This window comes from Heloderma suspectum, chromosome 1 (assembly GCF_057233095.1).
Source record: "Heloderma suspectum isolate Gila_16-S chromosome 1, 16-S_ref, whole genome shotgun sequence".
Taxonomy (NCBI): domain Eukaryota; kingdom Metazoa; phylum Chordata; class Lepidosauria; order Squamata; family Helodermatidae; genus Heloderma; species Heloderma suspectum.
The window spans coordinates 243179301-243198519 of record NC_139458.1 but is presented as its reverse complement, the minus strand read 5'-3'; the positions used below and the strand labels follow the sequence as shown (position 1 = coordinate 243198519).

Genomic DNA, 19219 nt, shown 5'->3' with positions numbered 1-19219 from the left:
GCACCTCCAAACCTTAGCAGCCCACGTTCAGGGCATACAGCCTCTGTGGGAGCAGAACCCTGAGCAAGGTTCTTGAGAGAACCTTAATTAGGCATCCACAGGCACCCTAAACCTCAACCTGAAAAGGATCAAGCTTTTGCAAGAGCCCAGTTTGGGCACTCTCTGAAGCTCAGACTTTTTGTGCGCTCCCAAATCAAGTGCTTGTGGAGGGCTGAACAGTGTTCATGATCTGCCTCTACCTCCTCCACTACCTCTGCCCCTGCCTCACTCACCAAGGTAAATTGATAGGTCTTGAGACAGGGGAAGAGGAAAGCAGCAGTGCTGTCAGTATCAAAGCAAGTGAGGCCCTGTCACCCTAATACTTTTCACAAGCATTGGAATAGGGGTACAACAACTTGCTTTTGCAGTTATCCCTGTTTGAATGCTTGTGACATCCCATTCTTAGTAATCAGAGATTCCCATTCTCCAGGCCAGACTGAAAGGTCTGGCTGAGGACAAGCTTTGCAGGCAGGGTTGGAGAGAGAGATGAGGTGATGTGTCAGTGTCAGTGTCCTGTAGGGGGCAGAGTCATGCTTCATTTTTGGTGGCTCCATCCATCCTCTGCTGCGTTCTCTTGATGGTGGCAACCACCTCTCCCACCCACGCTGTGTAGGATTAACTGGTTGTCCTCTGAGGGGGTAGGGCCTAATAGCAATTTTAATCAACAACAGATTGGCCTAGCTGAAGAGTACTTTGCCTATTGTCGATAATGTTACTGGGTATGGAAAGTTTCATGTAGTGGACTGCTTAGGTAGGTTAATTCAGTCACATCTGTTGGGTTGTGTGGGTTTGGTTAGGAAGGGACACCTTTAGGGGAGCACCTTGAGACATTTTTATGGTGACTGGCCATTCCTGAGGCCTGCCTTTCAGGGTGTTTGACTGTGGTGATGGCCTTTGTGGCTAACCTAAAGCATCTGCCCAGAACGGTGGGGCCCTGAGAGGGGATGAATCGGGATAGCCACTCTCCATATCCAGATGGGTGTGTGGCCTAGGAGCAAGGGGTGGGCAATTTATGCACACCCCTTGCTCAGGGTAGGGTCATGGCTCACCCAAATAGACATCAGGTTAGTTGCCTGGAGCAATCTGGTTAGCTGCCCTGTGCATCTTCTCATCTGCAGATCCTGAATTGAATAAATGTGGTCCTTAGTTCAATCCATTTTATGAGTCTTGTTTCTCATTTATCTACCTCTATCTGGAAATCATTTGGGGAGGCAATATTCTCTAAATATGACTATGCCCAAGCCATTTAGGCCTGTCTGCGTAATAACTAGCACTTTCATACAAGACGAGAAACATGCAGAAAGCCAGTGGCATTAAGCAAGGGCGTAATGTAATATTGGCCTTAGGATTTGCTGTTTCTATTACTAATAAATAAGCCACCATATTCTGAACCAGCTCTAGCTTCTGAATATGAAGTGCATTTCATATATATCCAAGAAGTTACCAAAATATAAGTGACAATGGCAAAGACTTTTCCCTGGAGGGCAGAATGCTAAAGAATAAGTCCAAGAAATATTTTGGATTATTATGGTAAATCACCTTGAGTGTAGGAACCTGAAATCATGTACAGTACTATGCAAACCACAGGGGAAAGTAACAGTTCTAAACAATGGGTGATTTTTCTCTCTCTTGTGTCTAATTTCACTTTGTTTTTATTCCTTTCAGTGTATGAATGCAAATACATTGATGATGATTACTGTGAGACACTGCTGAAGAGTTTCAAGTGTAACAAGAAGTTTGTGCAACAAAGATGTCCAGCTTCCTGTAAATGCCCCAAACTAGTTCCATAAACTATACATGAGCCTTACAAGATTCATCTTGAGATAATTCTTCATAGCTGGAAAAGAGTGGAAGTTATGCATTTTTAAAAACTCCAATTTTGTCCTTCAAAACTGATCGAAATTTAGAATGTGAAAAGTAAAAATACAATATTCCAAAAAATACTTGCGGAGAGTAAAATTTATGAACCGGTGTCCATTTTGTGCTTTATTCATTGTTTTGCTTTAGAAAATGTTTTGAACACTTCCATGATATACATTTAAATACTGCAAAGTGTTCATTTCTAATCCAGTCTCTTCCCTTCCCCTCTCCCCTGCTTCTAATACCACCTTACATTTGAATTCTTAGCAAAATAATAATGGAGGTGTGTTCTATGCTATATGTTGTTCAAAAGGCTAGACATTAATTTTATAATTGCTTCAGCTTGCACATAGGTAGTTCTTAACTGGTATTTTCTGGGATTCCTAGTATAGAATTCTCATGGATTTTTTTTTTTAATTAGAAAAGAGTTAAAAGACTTTTAAAGATACTATTGGGCATTAATTATTAAAATGATGGGGGTTTTCTTGTGGGCCTACACACTTATTTTTGCTTTTTTATGTGCCTTGGGTAATACCATATTTAGTAATTCAGAGTGGAATCTACCACCAGAGGAAGACAATTTTCTACTACTTGAAGAAGGCCTTCACATTTTGTGGGTTTCATTCCCTGCAACTACTGGGTAATACTACACAATTTGGCTTTTTTTTCCTTCTTTGTAGTGCACAACCTAAAATCAATTTCTTGCTTGCTAATATAAAGTCTTTCATGTTTCTCTTTACTTCTGTTTTCTGCCTACTTAGGAACCTGTGTTTTGCCCAAGGCAAGAGACAGAACTTGTTTACAGCTGTCCCCTGCACCCCACCCCAAGTAGGGAGCTGCCTCTGCTTCTAGGTGGAATCTGATACCTGCAGCACCTACCAGTGTCTAATTTATTCAGTCTACAGTCTCCATCTTGAGACTGGGTCAGTTCCTCAAGATACTAACATACTATTCATCCATCCATCCATCCATCCATCCATTCATAGCATTCCTATACCACCCTAATACAATACAATAAAACTAATATTCAACACCCATGATAAAAAAGCAATAAAATTTCAGTTACAATTTCAATTTCAAAGACAAAGTGAGCAGTTATATAAATTAAAATGCCTGGGTAAAATGTCATATCTTAATTGGGTGTCAAAAAATTGTAAATTGGGTGCTGGGCACACCACTTCAGGAAGGGCATTCCAAAGCTGTAGCACCACCACACAGAGATCCCTCTCCTTTGTAATGACATAGTACACTGCCAACAAAGAAGGCAGGTGGAGTAGGGCCGCAGCAAAAGATCTTAAGACCCGGCTGGGCTGGTATGGGAAGAGACTCTCTTCCAGGTATTTAGGTCCCAATCTGTTTAGAGCTTTAAAGGTAAGCACCAGCACTATGCATTGGGCTCAGAAGTAGATAGGCAGCCAGTGCAGTTCTTTCAAGATTGGAGTGGTGTGAACCAACCTGGCAGTAGCCACTTAAAATTCTGGCAACCAAATTCTGCACCAACTAGAACTTCCAAGCTGTCTTCATATAAATATAATGCATTACATTAATGCAATGTGGAGGTTACCAGAGCACAGATGATCATGGCCAGTGAATCCCCGTTCAGAAATGATCACAGCTAGCGGACCAGCCAAAGCTGGTAAAATACATTGTGCCATATTGAGACCACCTGGGCCTTTAGTGACAGAGGTCAATCTAGGAGCAGCCCCAAGTTGTGAACCTGTTCTTTCAGGGAGAGCGCAATCCTGCCCAAATCAGCTTGAACAATTTCCCCAGACCTAAGAACCATCTACCTCCAGTGCCTTCTCGTCAGTCAAGTTCAGTGTTTTGGCCCACATCATGCACATTATCAAATCCAGGCATCTTAGGGAACAATGAATTATACTTCTAAAGCCAAGGTGGGGAAGCTCTTTCAGGTACAGGCCCAAATTCAATTTCACAGGCGCTCTCAGGGACCACATTCCAGTAGTGGGTGGGGCTGCAGCCAAAAAAGGGGGGCAAATACGAGCTTATTGTAGTTTAACGCTCTTCCTGCCAGTAGCTCAGCCTTAGGAGAGGCATCTCAACCTTTTGGAATGGGGGAAACTACACAAAAGCTGGGAAACCATCAAATAATCAGTGGTTGGGGGAATATGTCCAGGAAAAGGTGGTGTGGCCATTTGGGGAACCCTAGAGGGCCAGATTTGGCTCCTGAGCCTGAGGCTCCTCACCTCTGTTCTAAAGCATACAGTTACCAAATCATCAAGAATGTCAAAATCTGACACACTCAGCCTGAGACATAGCTTCTATTATGCAGAGTTAGGATTATAAATAGCTGTCACTTCACACACATCGATTCCCCCCTCCCTCCATAAGTGCCTTGTGAAAATGATTTTTAGAAGGCTTAAATAGCTTGAAGGTGGCAGGAAAGCATGCACAATAGCTGGAGGCTTTTCAGGACATAGAGCTGGGACACTGAAGGAATGTCTACACCAGCCTAAAATCCTGCATTTGCAAGGGGTCTTTCTGCTTCCATTTTAAATACAGGACCACAACAACTTCCTTTACATGCGTTTCCTCTCCCCCTCCTTCTCCCCGTATCTGAGTCTTCCATTATCTTTCATTGATCTCGCTCCTCTTCTTGCTGCTTTAACTCTTTTTGCGGAGGAAGCTGAAGTGGAACACAACAGGGTAATTTGATAGCTCATTATCTGCGATCTATTTAAAAATGGAACAAAGGGCATTTAGTGCAGGAGAGTCATGGCAGTCATGGCATCATGTAAGGAGCCCGCAAACTTCCATGATGGAGCAATCTCAATCGCCGGATAAAAGCTCTGTGTAATGAACCCCTGAAAATGGTAGTTTTCAACTTTCCACTGTAGTATTCCATGCAGTGGAATTGGATATAGGTAGCTACCCTTCTGCTCTTTAATAACTTGAATTACAATTTTCAGCAGAGGAGCTCTGTGAATCCTAGAACCTTGTATGCATTCACCCATTCAGGCAAGTAGGTCTACAAAAGTTTATCAGCTTACCCAAAAGATTCACCCACGTGTAACGGCCAAGATGAAGAACAACAATTTCCCCCAATTCTAAAAATGTCCTGGTTGTCACCTGGATGGGACTACTATTTATTTATTCAGTATATTTATTAACCATATTCTTTTATCATGAACTCAAGGAGGTCTGCATGGGATTCCCAGGCAGATTCCCATCCAGGCACTGACCCGATCAAGAGTTGCTTAGCTTCAGCAACATAGCGGGATCATGTGTCCTGGGCCTGAAGAGTGTTTATTGGAACTAACTTGATACTATTCACTGGCTGGGTTTGCATGACATGACAACCCATCATAGGTGACTAGCCACAGTGGGTTATTGTGTCATCTGAATCCAGACTGCTTTCCACAGGGTAGCTTATTTGGGGGCAACAAGCCACCCTGACAGCCCATGGCTTGTTCTAGGTCTGCAAAGTCTCTACGGTTGCACCAATTTCCCCTCTATTTCTCTATTTACTTCCCTGCCTTTGAATTTGAACAAATAGTTTTTAGAGTTTAGGGAAACCCCCATCTCCTGCAGTAACCACGGCAGTACCTGCTGCGAAAAGGAGCCACAAAAACAGGGTGCGTGTGTCAAGATCTCCCCTTTCTAGACTTGCTGGAGACTTGGGGAAATATTGAATGGAAGCAGGACACTGCCAATTGTCAGCTCAACAGTTAAAAGTGAGAAGATCACCTTGCTAAGTGGGAGATATTGTCCCCCGACTCCTTTTGGTGCACCTGCTTCTCCCAATCTTTCTCCAGTTTTCAGAGCTGTCAATGTCAAGTGTGTGCAAATTAGCAGATATGCCGTCTCACCTTGCTAATTGCCTTGTATGTTACCTACTGCACTTTGCTGCCTTTGACAGCTGAAACCTACGAAGACATTGACAAGGCAGGACTACACCTATCGGATAGCTGTAAGTGTGCACTTGCACAAGACCAACAAAAAATAGCAATAATTTAAAAATTACCAACGATTTTCAGGGGGCAATTAAAAAATTACAACCCCATTTGTGGATTTTTTGAGGCACCAACAAGTAATAATTTTTAAAAGCTGGAGAACAAAAGTGGGTAGCCTGAAGGACACTGGGATACTGGCTGGAGGACTGAGGGGGAAGGAGGGGAGAACAACCCACAGTGTTGGGCACACTGTGGGTTGTTCTGCAAACAACTCACATCAGGTAGCTTATTCGCAGGGCGGCTTAATGTGTCGTGCGATCCTGCCCATTGTCTTCTCTATGCCAGTGTTTACTGTCTCTTCATATACAGGGGCACTATATCAAGTCATCCATAAATCTACCAGAAACACCACCTAACTTTTGGAACTCAGCCAGATGGTTTGTTATGCTCCCTTTTATCTCCTATAAAAGGCTTCCTTTTCACAACACTGCAGAATAAATACAAAGAGCCTCTCTTTCTTCTGCTGCCCTCGATATAGTGCTGAGCTTGGCCTGTGGGAGCCAATCTGAACATGGCAATGTGGAAATGCCCACAGAACAGAAGGTTACCTCATCACACATGCAAAGCACAATCTATCAGACACAGAGCCACCCCAGCACCCTCCCTGCCCAAACCACTCTGGTATAGGCAGGGAGAATTGACAACTGTGAACCTTCCCACACACAGCTGATTCACCAGCTTTGCAAACTTGCAGCCAAAGCCGATAGGAAGTATTCCTCACAACCATTGCCACCTGGGCAGCTACAGAATGCGATAGATTCAGATGTGCCTCCAGAAAGTGTATCTGTTCCTTTAGAAAGAGTGCAACCTCCTCCAGAAAAGACTGCATGATTTCTCCCATAGTGTCAGTTTTCCCAACCAAAAGTCAGGATTAAGTTTCAGCTTTTGGGCCTCCATCCACTCCTGAACTGACTTCAGGCAGAAGAGTGTTGTAAGGGATAGGTTCCAGGTTGGCTACAGCCCTGAACAGAAACACTCCTCTTAGAGGATGCACGACAATATTTGCTCTGCCAAACATATCAGATGAGAGAAAAGTGGTAATCTTTACATAACATCCTGTCACAATGAAAAGGTCACTGTCTCTTTAGAAGAGCAATCCATGTAAGGAGCTAACTTACACCAAATCCTATACTATTTCAGACTCGGACCACATCCCCAATGGTGGCATGACTTTCTGCCAGGGTTGTAGAACACCTGGCCCAGTGGCCGAATCGGTCACACCAGACTCCCCAATCCCACCCTTGCAGTCTTCTAGGGTTCCTCCAGGGTGGTCAAGCCCCTCCCCCTAGAGGAATCTCCCCCAGAGGGCATTCCTAGAGTTGTCTCTAATTGGAGATAATAGGGGGATGCAGGTTGGGTGGGGGGCTCTGTTGGTATGGGGAAGAGCTGCTGCACTTCCTGGCACCAGGAGAGTAACTTTGCACAGTGTCCACAGGGGCACCATGTGAAGCCATGGACTCAGATAATATCAGGAACTGCATGCCCCTCTCTCCATGCTGGGAGAGCCGCAGAGGCAACAAAAATGGAGCAGAGGATGGGGCAATCACATTGGTGGACATGGCCACACTCACTAACATGGCCATGCCCACTAATGTCATCTGGTCCATAGAGGGTCTGGTGGGGGGCAATTCAGCCTGCCACTTTTAAATGGTTCTCCACCCCTGCTTTATGATAGTGCTGTGCCAAAAATTTCTCCCACAATTTTTGACCATTCTCATTAAATTTGATAGACAATGAATTGATTTGAAAAGAAATTCAAAGGAGAAGAAAAGTTCGGAGAAATTCTCATGGGTTCAGTGTGGGTTCTGTGCTTGTCTTGCTTAGGAGGTGGTCAAGGAACGTGCACGTGTCCTGTTTTTCATTGTACCATCATCTCTCTGGCAGCATGTAGTCCCTTTGGCTTTCCACACATCAATTAAAGCCCAGGGGAAGGGATCATGAGGCAATTCCTCCCAGAGGGCATTTTTCTGATTAGAAAACACAAGTAGCCAGGGATGCTGCAGAGCAAAGGCGAGAAGTGTACTAGAAAGGAAAAACAAACAAACAAACAGATATCCACCTTGCAGTGATTAGGTAAGCTCAAAAATGCCACCAAAAGAAATTAAAAAGAAAAGATAAAACACCCTGACAATGAGGCAGAAAAATGGAAGCCTCTTTCATGGAGGAAGAAAACTTTCAGGAAATTGGATGACAGATTTTGGCACAGCACTAGCTCCATCTCTTCCCTGGAGCCCAACACAACACTGCCCCCTCATACTGCGGTGAATGCAAAATAGGGAGCCTGCCAATACAGTTAGTGCTGTTGCCACTTACAGTGGCAGGACAAAAAAAACAACCCTTATGAAAAAGAAGGAAGCTGTGCTACTGGTGAACCCTGCCTGTGAGAACTGTTAAGAATTTCTCCTCTCCCCTGGATGCATTCTGTGAATTGTCACCTCAACTCCTCTGCCCCAGATAGGGTGAGAATTCCGAGAGGCTGTGTGTGCAGCTCTACTTTATGCCAACCACAGAGTAGTCATACAGAATATCCCTCCCTCTGAGCCCACCTGCCACTACTTTACTATTTTAGTTGACATCACAAATATTCCATAGGTACTAGAGACAATGAAGCTTGTTCAAATATCTCTGGGACATTATTGTGATTTTTTTCCCCTTTTAATTTATGAGGCAATATTTCCCTGTAGCCCTGGGAAGTAATCCAAGTGTACAGAATGCACCACTTTATCTGTGGATGGCTATGTGGGTTTGCAGCACATGGGGCCACTGAGTGTACTATTAGAGGGAATTATATGAACTCAAACATGGTGGGTGAGGTCACGAAAAGGATTTATTTATACACAAAGGAAGATTATCATTAATTAAATCTAGTCATGAATTTCTAAGATTGCACTTCTAACCTATTAGTATAACCATTAGTTGGAACAAAGGGGGGAAGTGAGGGCGAACAAAGCACTTTTATCTTTCTGTTTAAAGTTATGTACTTATCAACATGCTTCACTGTACCTTACTACCATGTACCCACTTTATCGCTTTCTTTCATCTCTGCATAACAAATGTGGATGTCCTAAATGACAGAAAGCTTTGGCATATGATAGCATATGATGTTGTCAGGGCTTGTTAGCAAGCATTTTATGACTCATCAAGACATCCTTTGTGTACACAGTGTGTCTAATATGTCCTCCAAAATTGGGAATTGAATGTCCAATCCGGCATCCATCTTTTGTTAGTTCTTTTTTTTTTTAAAGGCCTCACAAAACCTTCCAAGTACTGTGGTAGCCAACACACACATTCCATACATATAGCATGCCAGATAATGCTAAAGCTGTTTCCATATAGTAAGCAGGCATCCTGAATCCAATTGACCCATGCTGAGACATAACATTGACTTGTAAGTGGATTAATAAATGGCTGGTCATTTGGGCTTGGCAGGGGCCTTTTGGACTTTTCCAACTTGATAAATGCTTGTATTTTTCATTTCTTGGAAGGTGATTTCTGTAGCTGACCCATGTCCCATTCAGGACAGCCATCAGGCAACATAATCTAGCCAACCTGGAGTAAAGTCAGGTCACCAACAGCTAGTTATGACCATGAGCTACAGTGCCCTTGAAATTGTCTTTTACTACTTGGCTAAAAACAATTGGGGCTACCAGGTGATTAGAACTATTTTAGGGAGCAATCTTATGGTCCCTGGAAAAGTGTCCCGGGGAATATAGGATATTTCAGAGCTGCCCCAGTGAGGCCATAAATACTGCTACAACCTTGGAAGGGGAAATCCAAATGGGGATTGTGTGTCTCCCCCCGGCCCCCTGGCAGTATCACAGAAAGAACTACAGTAGCTTCCTTACCTGAGGTTGGAGCTCTGAGCTCAAGTGAGGATGCAAATGAGGGGGAAGGGGCGAGGAGGGGAGGGGAGACACTGAAGATATGGAACATCTTGAAGCCTCCCAGCTCCTGTCCCTGTCCCCACGACTCCACTAGATGCACTCAAAAGCACGTCTCCTAAAAAATGGGAGCAGAAAGGTGGATGGAGAAGCGAAGATCGTCTCCATTGCTCCTTTGCCTCTGCTGGGCATCTGCCAGCAGTGTGTTGGATTTTTGGAGCATCTGACATCGGAGCGCTCCTCCAGACAGCATAGGGTTGCTCTGTTAATTAACGAATACCCTGACTTTTAAATGATAAACCCATTAACTGATTGATTGAATATGAATACGTGTGTGTGTGGATGTGTGTATATATACAGAGTGGCCCCAAAGTAGGCATACAGTATAGTTTATTTGCATTTTATTACATTGTTTATTACAGTTACATTTGTTTAACACTGTTTAATCTCGTAAGTGCTCGAAATGTATTCCATCAATGTTGCAACATTCCTCAAACCTGTCCAGAACACTGTGACACACAGTACGACACAAATTCCAGTCTGCATCAATGTCCATAAATGCTTCTGAGATGAACTCTTTTAATTCGTCCATTGTCCGGGGATTCCTCTCAAAAACCTTATTCTTTACTACACCCCCCCAAAATAAGTCCATTGGTGTTAAGTCGGGTGAATGTGGCGGCCATTCAATGCTGCCACATCGTCCGATCCAATGCTGTGGGAAGGTGTTGTCAAGATAGTCCCTTATTGCAAAAGCATAATGAGGAGGTGCCCCATCTTTTTGGAAGAGCAGTTCGGCGAAGTTAGCCCTGGCTCTGAGTTGTGGCACTACCACATCGCGTAACATGTTTAGGTAATTGTTACTATCCACAGTTGTATCGAAGAAAACCGGTCCTACAACACCTTCGCTGGACAGTGCACCCCACACTGTGATGCCTGGCTGGTTCAGTTGAGATGTGATAGTCAAATGAGGATTTTCATCTGCCCAATACACACAGTTATGTCTGTTCACATGGCCTGACAACTTGAAAGAAGTTCAGTCTGACCAGATTATCTTATCAAGAAGGTCTGGTTCGTTAGAGATTTGGTTACGCGCATCATCTCACAGAATTGCAACCGACAGTCTGGGTCGTCCTCCAGAAGACGATGTAACAGTCTTGGACGGTACGGCTTCAATTTCAATTTACTCATTAAGCGTTGCAAGGACGTTCTAGGTATGGATAGCTGCTTAGACGCATGTTGTGTGGACTTTTTCAGACTGTTCACAAATGTCAGAGTGACTCTCATCTCATTTTCCTCTGTCATAGACGTCCTAGGACATCCAGATTTCGGTGCATTAGCCACTGCACCTGTTGCTTCACATGTATCTCTAAGACGATAAATTGTCAGACGTGTTGGTGGAGGAGTGTCAAACGCTTCTTGCCATGCTGTGTGCACCCGCTCAGCATTTTCAGTCTTCCAGTACTGCTTTAGAATCCACTTTCTTTGTTCCTGACTCAAGTTCGCTGCCATCATTCACAATATCAGTAAAAAAAAATAAACAACTAAACAATTGTGTACCTACTTAAGGGCCTCACTCCCCTCACTCCCTACACTTAACTGATTTAACTGTCACCCTGTCACTCACTCTTCCCAACTGTCATTCTGACTCCACCAACACATCTTCTACTCACACATTCTCTCCCACTCCCATCAACATTCTGAACAACTGTATACCTACTTTTGGGCCACCTGGTATATATATATGTGTGTGTGTGTGTACACACACCAGGGGTAGTCAACCTTTTTGAGCCCACAGGCACATCTGGCAATTTGAGAAAATGTCCTGGGCACCACCACAAAATGGGTGCCCCACAGATGGAAGCATTGGCCTGCAGCCACCTGCCATAGTCATTTCCTAAGGATGGCTCTGAGCCCCACATGTGGCCCAGAGGCATCCATAGAAAAAGAAGATGGGAGCAGCTAGAGGCCCTCACTTTGCTTTGAAGCTATCCCAGCTACCAGTAAGAAATTTGATTATTAAAAAAAGGAGGGGGAGTAGGGCACTTCGTGGGCACCAAAAAAGTGTCTGAGGGTGCATCGGTGCCTATAGGTGCCACATTGCCTAACCCTGATTCCAGTATCCTTCTTTGGAGTTTGAGGCACAAGGAAACTGTGGTTCTGCTCCTACTTGTAGGGTCAGTTCCAGAAAATGGTGCTGAGCAATTTCTGTTCAATCCTGTGACACCAGTAGTCTGACTTGGCATAAGACTCCTTTATGACCAGCCCAACATAAGCAATCAGCACTGTTGGTAACTACAAGGGCCCCAGCAGGACCCACTGGCTCTACAGTCAGCTCTGAGCAGCTGTGTCTGTGACCCACTATTATTTCCATTATGCTCCTGGTGTAGTGTCATTCCATGCCATTTTAATTTCTTAAAATGGCACATCCATCAGTGCAGGCCACTATTTCACTGTCCCATAATGCCCCAGAGCAATGCTACATTGGGGGCATTGGGAGAAAGTTAACATGTACCTGCTGCTACTGGTCAGGCAAGCCCACAGCTAGGGACTAACCAACATAGGAAGGAGCCCACCAGAGAGCACTTTGCTAAAGTCCCCACAGACCTGGAGCCAGCCCTGTTCTCTGGGTTAAATTTCAGCTTATTTACCCTCCTCCAGTCCATCATTGACCTCAGACATACCGAAGGGAATCTAATTAAGAAAAAAAGTCCATCTTCAATATTTTTTTCCATTCCCTATTAATTGCACAACTCAGAATAGAATTAAGAGATGTTCCCTTAATGGTTCTCATATTTATTTATTTATTTATACTTATTTATTTATTTATTTATTTATTTCTATACTGCCCAATAGCTGAAGCTCTCTGGGCAGTTCACAAAAATTAAAACCAAATGGCACACAATAAAACAATTTAAAATATATAGAACATTAAAACCACAATATAACAATACAACCACAATAAAACTTAGCAGCAGTGCAAGAATTTAAAAATAGCCACTCCAGTGAAAATTGATTTCCATAATTAATCAACTAAAGCTTTACAGTGCAATCCTAAATGTGCTGGGGACAAAGTGGCAGATTGACAGCCACTTCCAAAGCCCTGCCGGCTTGGGGTGGGGGTAGACGTAGTATTTTTTCTCCTGCACAGGTCTTTGGGTTGTTGTTTTTTTTTTTATCATGCCCCCACATTGGTTTCAACAGTGAGAAATTAGTTACACTAGCTGCAGGTGGGCATAAACAGGGGCTGACCCTGGGCCCTCTCAGATGAACCAAGGAGCTGTGGATCCAGCAAGTCCTGTGCCAACTTTGCCCCACCACAAGAACACCACATTGTGTATTGGGCTTTCTTTCACCATGTGTAGTTTCTCACCTATGAACGAGGGGTGTACGAAACCCCGCTTACCTGGCTCCGCCGGGTTCCGCAGGTGGGGGGAGGTGATCCATTCCTCCCCCCAGAATCTTCGATGGGGGGGAGGCAATCCGTTCCTCCCCCCTGGAATCCTGCCTGGCTCCACTCTGCGGCCAGGCTGCAAAGCCACCAGCCGGGCCAACCCGCAGCGGGGGGCCCAGCCGCTGCCAGGTTGGTGCAGACGCAAATGGCATCCTGAGTAGGGGACACCATTTGCATCCCTATGATAGCCCATGATAGGCTACGTAAATATTTACGTAGCCTATCACGGGCTACCATAGGGATGCAAATGGCGTCCCCTACTCAGGATGCCATTTGTGTCCACACCAGCCCGGCAGCAGCTGGAGCCGAAGCCACCGGCGCTGGAGCCGCAGCCGGAGCCAGGTAGGCTCCATTTCGCAGGGGTTTCGCGGGGTGGGGGGGTCCATTCCGCCACAGATTCTGGGGGGCCAAATTCACTAGAATTCGGCCTCCCTGGGATCCGTGGTGGAATTCTCTAACATCCCTACTATGAACAAGACAAACTTAGTTCAGGAATGCTAAAAGCTTAAAGATGAAAACTTACCATTCAACACAATTAATAGCAAGTCTCATTATTTGCTATAGTTTTGGGGACACAGTGGCACAGCAGCTTAATGACACTGGAGTTTGCTGGCCAGAAATGGTCAACACTCCAAAGGTTCGAGCCCAGCTCCGTGTGACGGAAGTGAGCTCTCATCATTTCATCCCTAGCTCCTGCCCACCTAGCAGTTCGAAAGCATACCATCTGTGAGTAGATAAATAGGTACCCCCATTTTGGTGGGGGGAAACATTGGCAGCACTCAATGCAGGGAGCAGGAAGCAGCGCTGGATCTGCCTGGACGCGATAGGCGAAGGAGCAGTGGAGAAAAAGCCCGGATGAGCCGACTTCCCTAAGAACGCTGCTGGCCAGCTGATACAAAGCTAGCTCGCCCTCTTGTGGTGCATCAGTGCAACAAAGACTAGCAACTACCGGCACCAGAACATCTACCGTGTAAAAACATTGTAGACTCCCTGGCAATATGTGCCATATGCTAAATAAATAAATAAATAAATAATGCTATAGTTTTCTGAAAATACTTCATGGGATTGGGAACTCATCCTTGAACCAGAGAGATAGCTGGAGGAATGTTACATCCGTGCTTTGGTCTTTGCGTTGGCTTCCTATTTCCTTCCAGGTGTAATCCTACTGAAATAAAAGTTCATTCATTCATTTATTGTAGACATTTGTGTACTGCCCTTAAATCAAATTCGTAGGCAGTTTAGATAAAACGAAGCAAAGCCGAAAATAGTAACAATAAAATATTCACAACTTTTCTTGCAAAGCCTTTCATTCCATCAAAGGCAGAGGATGCAGAGATGCCTCCTTGTGTTTCTCTGATGAAGACACACTTTCACCAGGCTCCCTCACTCCCAGCCCAGTTTCAGCTGCACCACACCACACCACAGTACAGCTAAACTTTTCTCTTAACGTTTATGTTACGTTCTCTTAATTTCTCAGATTATTTTGTAATTCTGCTATGTCTAGAAACCTGTGCCCGAGGATTAAAGGGGATACTTTATTTAAAAATTGTTAAATGGTTTTCTAAAAGCACTTATAGAACATCACAGGTGAGCTTTACAGACATATTTCTTGCAAAACTACAAGACTTTTAAAAACATGCTGATTTGTGCAGATCTAGGGTTTTTTTTGGGGGGGGGAGCATTCATTTACCAAGCAGGAAATGTTCCTGCTATATATAAATACCTCTCAAGTGTAATTTAGATGTAACTCCTTCTGCTATTCAGAAGAGACAGAAAAGAACACATAGAAAAAGGTAATGTAAAGCATAAAATTATTCACTTATCGCTATATATGAAGGCACCTTTAAATTTACTATTAAAATGAGATATTCATCTACTGTAGGCATTGAGGTTTACCTCATCCATTACTACTTGCTTTTGGAAGTTAGGTGGGTGGCTTCTGGAAAGAGGGTTTTTTCTGTGGTGGCTCCTAAGTGATGGAACTTCCTCACTATTAACTTTTCAGTGCCAGTTGAAGACCTTCATGTTATCTCAGGCTTTTAATGGCATGTGAATGCTTTAAGATAAGTGTTTCTCCCTTTTATTGGATTAACTACAGTTTGATGGGGGTTTAGTTGCTAACTCACTGTTGTGTTTTAATCTTCTGCTTTATTTATTGCTGTTATTACAGCTTTTATTTAATGTATGCTTAGCAACCTTGAGGCATAGACAGAAGGTGGGATATAATTCACCAAATCATTGACCTGGTTCACATAAGCACCACAGCCCACCGTGGCTTTGGGTGTGTGGGTGGCCATTTTTATTATTCAAGCCATGACTGCAGCTTGTTGTGTCATGCAAACCCAGCAGGACTGGTCTGTTGGCGCAGTTAACAAAACACCCACCACCCTAGAAGGACCCATTTTGTTAACCATGCCAACAACCCATCCTTGACAGGTTCACACAATACTACTAGCTGCACTCACAGCTTGAATAACCAAAATGGCCACCCACATGTTTTGCTAGACCCCGTGTATTAATTAACCCGTGATAGCTTCGTGTCACATGCAAACTGGGCCATTGTATTTAGAACTGAGTTGCCAATGTTTTCTTTTGCTACCTGAAAAATGCGAGTTTAGCCCTCGGGCTGAGGCATCTGCTACTACAGATAACTATGTTGTTACTTGGAAGCAGCTGTAACTGCATCCAAACCATGCAGGCTGTGGACCTGAAAACTACAAATTCTGCAGTTAGAATAACATGCAAATACATTTGGAGGTAAAATGCATAGGACTGGAGAATTAAGAGCCATTTCAGAGTTTATGAAGAGCCAACCCCAGGTTTGCCCCTCAGCATTCATTCACCGGGATGGTTAAGAACTTTTCTACACAAGGCACTTAATCAGCTATTAATCTGCCACATCTACTTTCGGTTTTATTGTAGAACTGAGATACGAGCACTACACAAGGAGCGTTTCCTTTGCTGCTTTTCCACTATATAATGTATAGATGGCACTGTGGTATAGTGGACTCGTGTAAATACGCAAGAGGAAATCCTGCTTTCTTTCACTTTCCAAGTAAATACCACATCTTCCCTGCTCTAAAACAAACTCGCAGAAAGTGCTGTTTGCAAACAGAAGTAAAACTGGAGGGTCCTGACATTGTCTAAAGAACCTGTAAAAAACAACCACGAGTAGGGAATGATGAGTGCAAAACAAACGCCTCATGTAGAAAAGCCCTAAATTATACAAAAACGGCTGAAAAGCAACCTGCACCAAAATGTGTTTCTCCTACAAATTTGCTGGTGTACGGTCATGATTCACTGATGGTTCCCTCTCTGATACAGATGCTTGCAATCAAAGTTGTTCCACTCACACCTAAAACATCTTGGGTACAATCCTGCCATCATTCAGTGCTTCTAAATCCCACTAATTTCACCTAGGGAGATTTGAGTAGGTGCTTGACTCACTCCCACTGAAACCAATGACAGTTTAAAGTGATTAATTTTGTCTGAATCTTGTCCCTTTTGGAGTACATCTAAAAATGATGTGGCCTAGGAAATAACCCATTAATAACTGCAAATTCAGTTTGCCAGCTAATAGCTGCAAATTCAAATTACATGCATTTTAACAAAACTATGGTAAAAGAGTATTTGCATTTTTATAAATATATATTTCAGATGTTACTATCATCATGCCACTTGGCAAACTCTCTTGAATAAGCTGGATGCCATTATGTTAAAATAGTTTGTTCTGTTCTTGCCCTGTTTTTCAAGGAGGGCATTCTTGACTTCTGGCAGACTCAACTGAAATAACTTCTGCTTGAGTCCCACATTCAGGCAGACCTCTTTCAAGCCCTGTACTGTCCAATTTAAGTTGGCAGGTGAGCTGAATATAGTGAACCAAGCACAACAGCAGTTCTGCCAGGCTTGATGGGGCCCCTCTGCCTGTGAGGGGCCCCATAGCTGCTGTCCTGCAACTGCCACTCTTCTCTCCACCACCCATGTGTTCCACTGCCCTGTCCCTCTTGTCATGGCACCCTGGCTGGTCTACTCCCCCCCCCCCGCGAAGCTTACCAGGCTTAGCTTACCAGGCAGTGGTCCTCCCCGCCCCCATCCCCAACACACTTTTTCTTCAATACTAGGTCAGGTACGCGTGCTATGCAGCGAAGCGCGTGCTGCTGAAGTTCTAGCCATCTCCATTTTCCTGAGTGCCCCTTGGCACGTCTTCTGGTGAAATGAAGATGGTGGAGGTGGCTGGAGCTTCGGCAATAGGCACAATTGCAGTGCAGTGCGCCTGCTTGGCCAAGTGTCCAAAAAAAAGGGGGAAAGGGCACTATGTGACATCAGGCCTCAGCCCTGCCCCTGCCAGCACCTGTTTCCTGCTCCTGTTGCTCCCCATTATCTGCCACAACTGTCTCCTCTGGAGGGTCTGGGGTCCTGGGCAAATACTCCAACATCCAACCCTAGCAGAGCCACTGTGCACAGAAGGTCTCCACCATAAAGTGAGGGCAGGCAAGTCACCCCACGGTGGGGTAGGGGGATGGGGAGGAACATTGTTTGGATCCACTCTAAGGCTCCAATCACAAGCATGCATACTAGTGGGTTTTAATTCTGAGTAAAACCTGCTTAGGGTTGCACTGCATCATGGGCACAAACTACTTAAGCAAGTAAGGATTCTAATTACATTTGCTCATCATTTTTGTTTCCCCAGAAATGTTTTTTACAATTGTCCTCCTGCCCTTGGCTGCTGTGCTGCAACTATCTCCAGGAGAGGTATGAGCCTTTAGACTTAAACAGAACTTCTTTCAAACAGAATGTCCAATTAACTGGACCCGTTTCAGGCATCCAGACCATGGAAATAACAAGTACACCTGCCAGGCCACACTCATTGTGGCCAGCCCCACTAGCCTCTCTGCTGTCCAAGGGGCTAGTGGGCCACACTGGCACCTGGGAAGTGTGTTGGGGCCTGTATGCCAGCAGTTTCCTGTCAGGACACCCCTCTCCCCCTCTGCCCCCCCTCTCCCCCCCCTCACACACACACACTATTCATGCACACCATTAGAGCAACTCCCTCTTCGCTGCTCCTTCAGGGACCATTACTTCAAAGCACTCCAGACACCTTGAGGGACAAGCAGAGCCTTCAAGAACTGCCACTTCAAGGTGCTCCAGATGCCTTAAGGCAGTAGCTCCCAACGGAGCCAGCTTTGCTCGCTTGTCAGAAAGACTGAGGGGCAAGCAGAGCCTCTGGGACCCACCACTTCAAGGTGCAAAGCCCTGAGATGGCTGTTCCGTATGGAGATGGCTTGCCTCTCCCCTCACCCTTCTTCGAGGGGCAGGGCTCTGGGACAGGGAGGGGTTCCACCAGGGCCTTGCAGCCTGAATGCAGCCCATGGGCCAGAGATTCTCCATCATTACTATATACTTATAGCATGTTGTTGCTCATGTAGCCAAAACAGCATCATCCATGCACAAAAGGGAAGTATCAGCAGACTTGGGGTACCCCAAGTTTGAACAAGTACCAAACATCTTTAGAAAAAAAAACCCACAGGGAACTAAAACCCAAACTGAGGATTGAACATGCTCTGTGAGTATGGAATGCTCACTGACCGTTGAGAGAGGGGAGTTAAAGTGTGTGTATGTGTGTAATGGAGTGTCAGGATCAGGGATCCTGAACAGAAGGAATCCCCACTGCAACACTTTCTCATAAATCCCACTTGTCATGATGGATGATGGCCTTCTCCTCCCCAGATCATTCTATTTCCATTGTGCAGGGTAGAACGCTGTTGCTTATGTGGCCAAAATGGCAGCACCCACAGAGAGAGAGGGAGGCCTCCACATGTTTGGGAAATCCCAAAGGGGCATCTTTCAAAAACCCAAACAGAAAAATAAAAATGCTACATGTGTGTGCTCATGGAGGAAAGTGGGGAAGGAACAGGGAGTGAATGCTGAGGTGAGTAGCTGGAAAACATGCCCACTCACCGCATGAGCCCCATTCATGAAGGCCAAATGAATGTGCTGGCTTTTGCCTATATGCA

General features: G+C 44.7%; 1 protein-coding gene across 1 annotated transcript in view; it reads left to right on the top strand.

Moving 5' to 3' along the window:
• The first annotated feature begins 224 nt into the window (after nt 1-224).
• LOC146358883 (cysteine-rich venom protein TEL1-like) overlaps nt 225-19219 on the top strand; it is a 54789-nt gene continuing 35794 nt past the window's right edge. Inside the window, exons 1-5 of the mRNA XM_084808467.1 lie at nt 225-339; nt 1705-1764; nt 5780-5830; nt 6352-6416; nt 7698-7700. Of these exons, the coding sequence (XP_084664593.1) occupies nt 225-339; nt 1705-1764; nt 5780-5830; nt 6352-6416; nt 7698-7700 (294 nt within the window). The remainder of the gene's footprint in view (nt 340-1704; nt 1765-5779; nt 5831-6351; nt 6417-7697; nt 7701-19219) is intronic.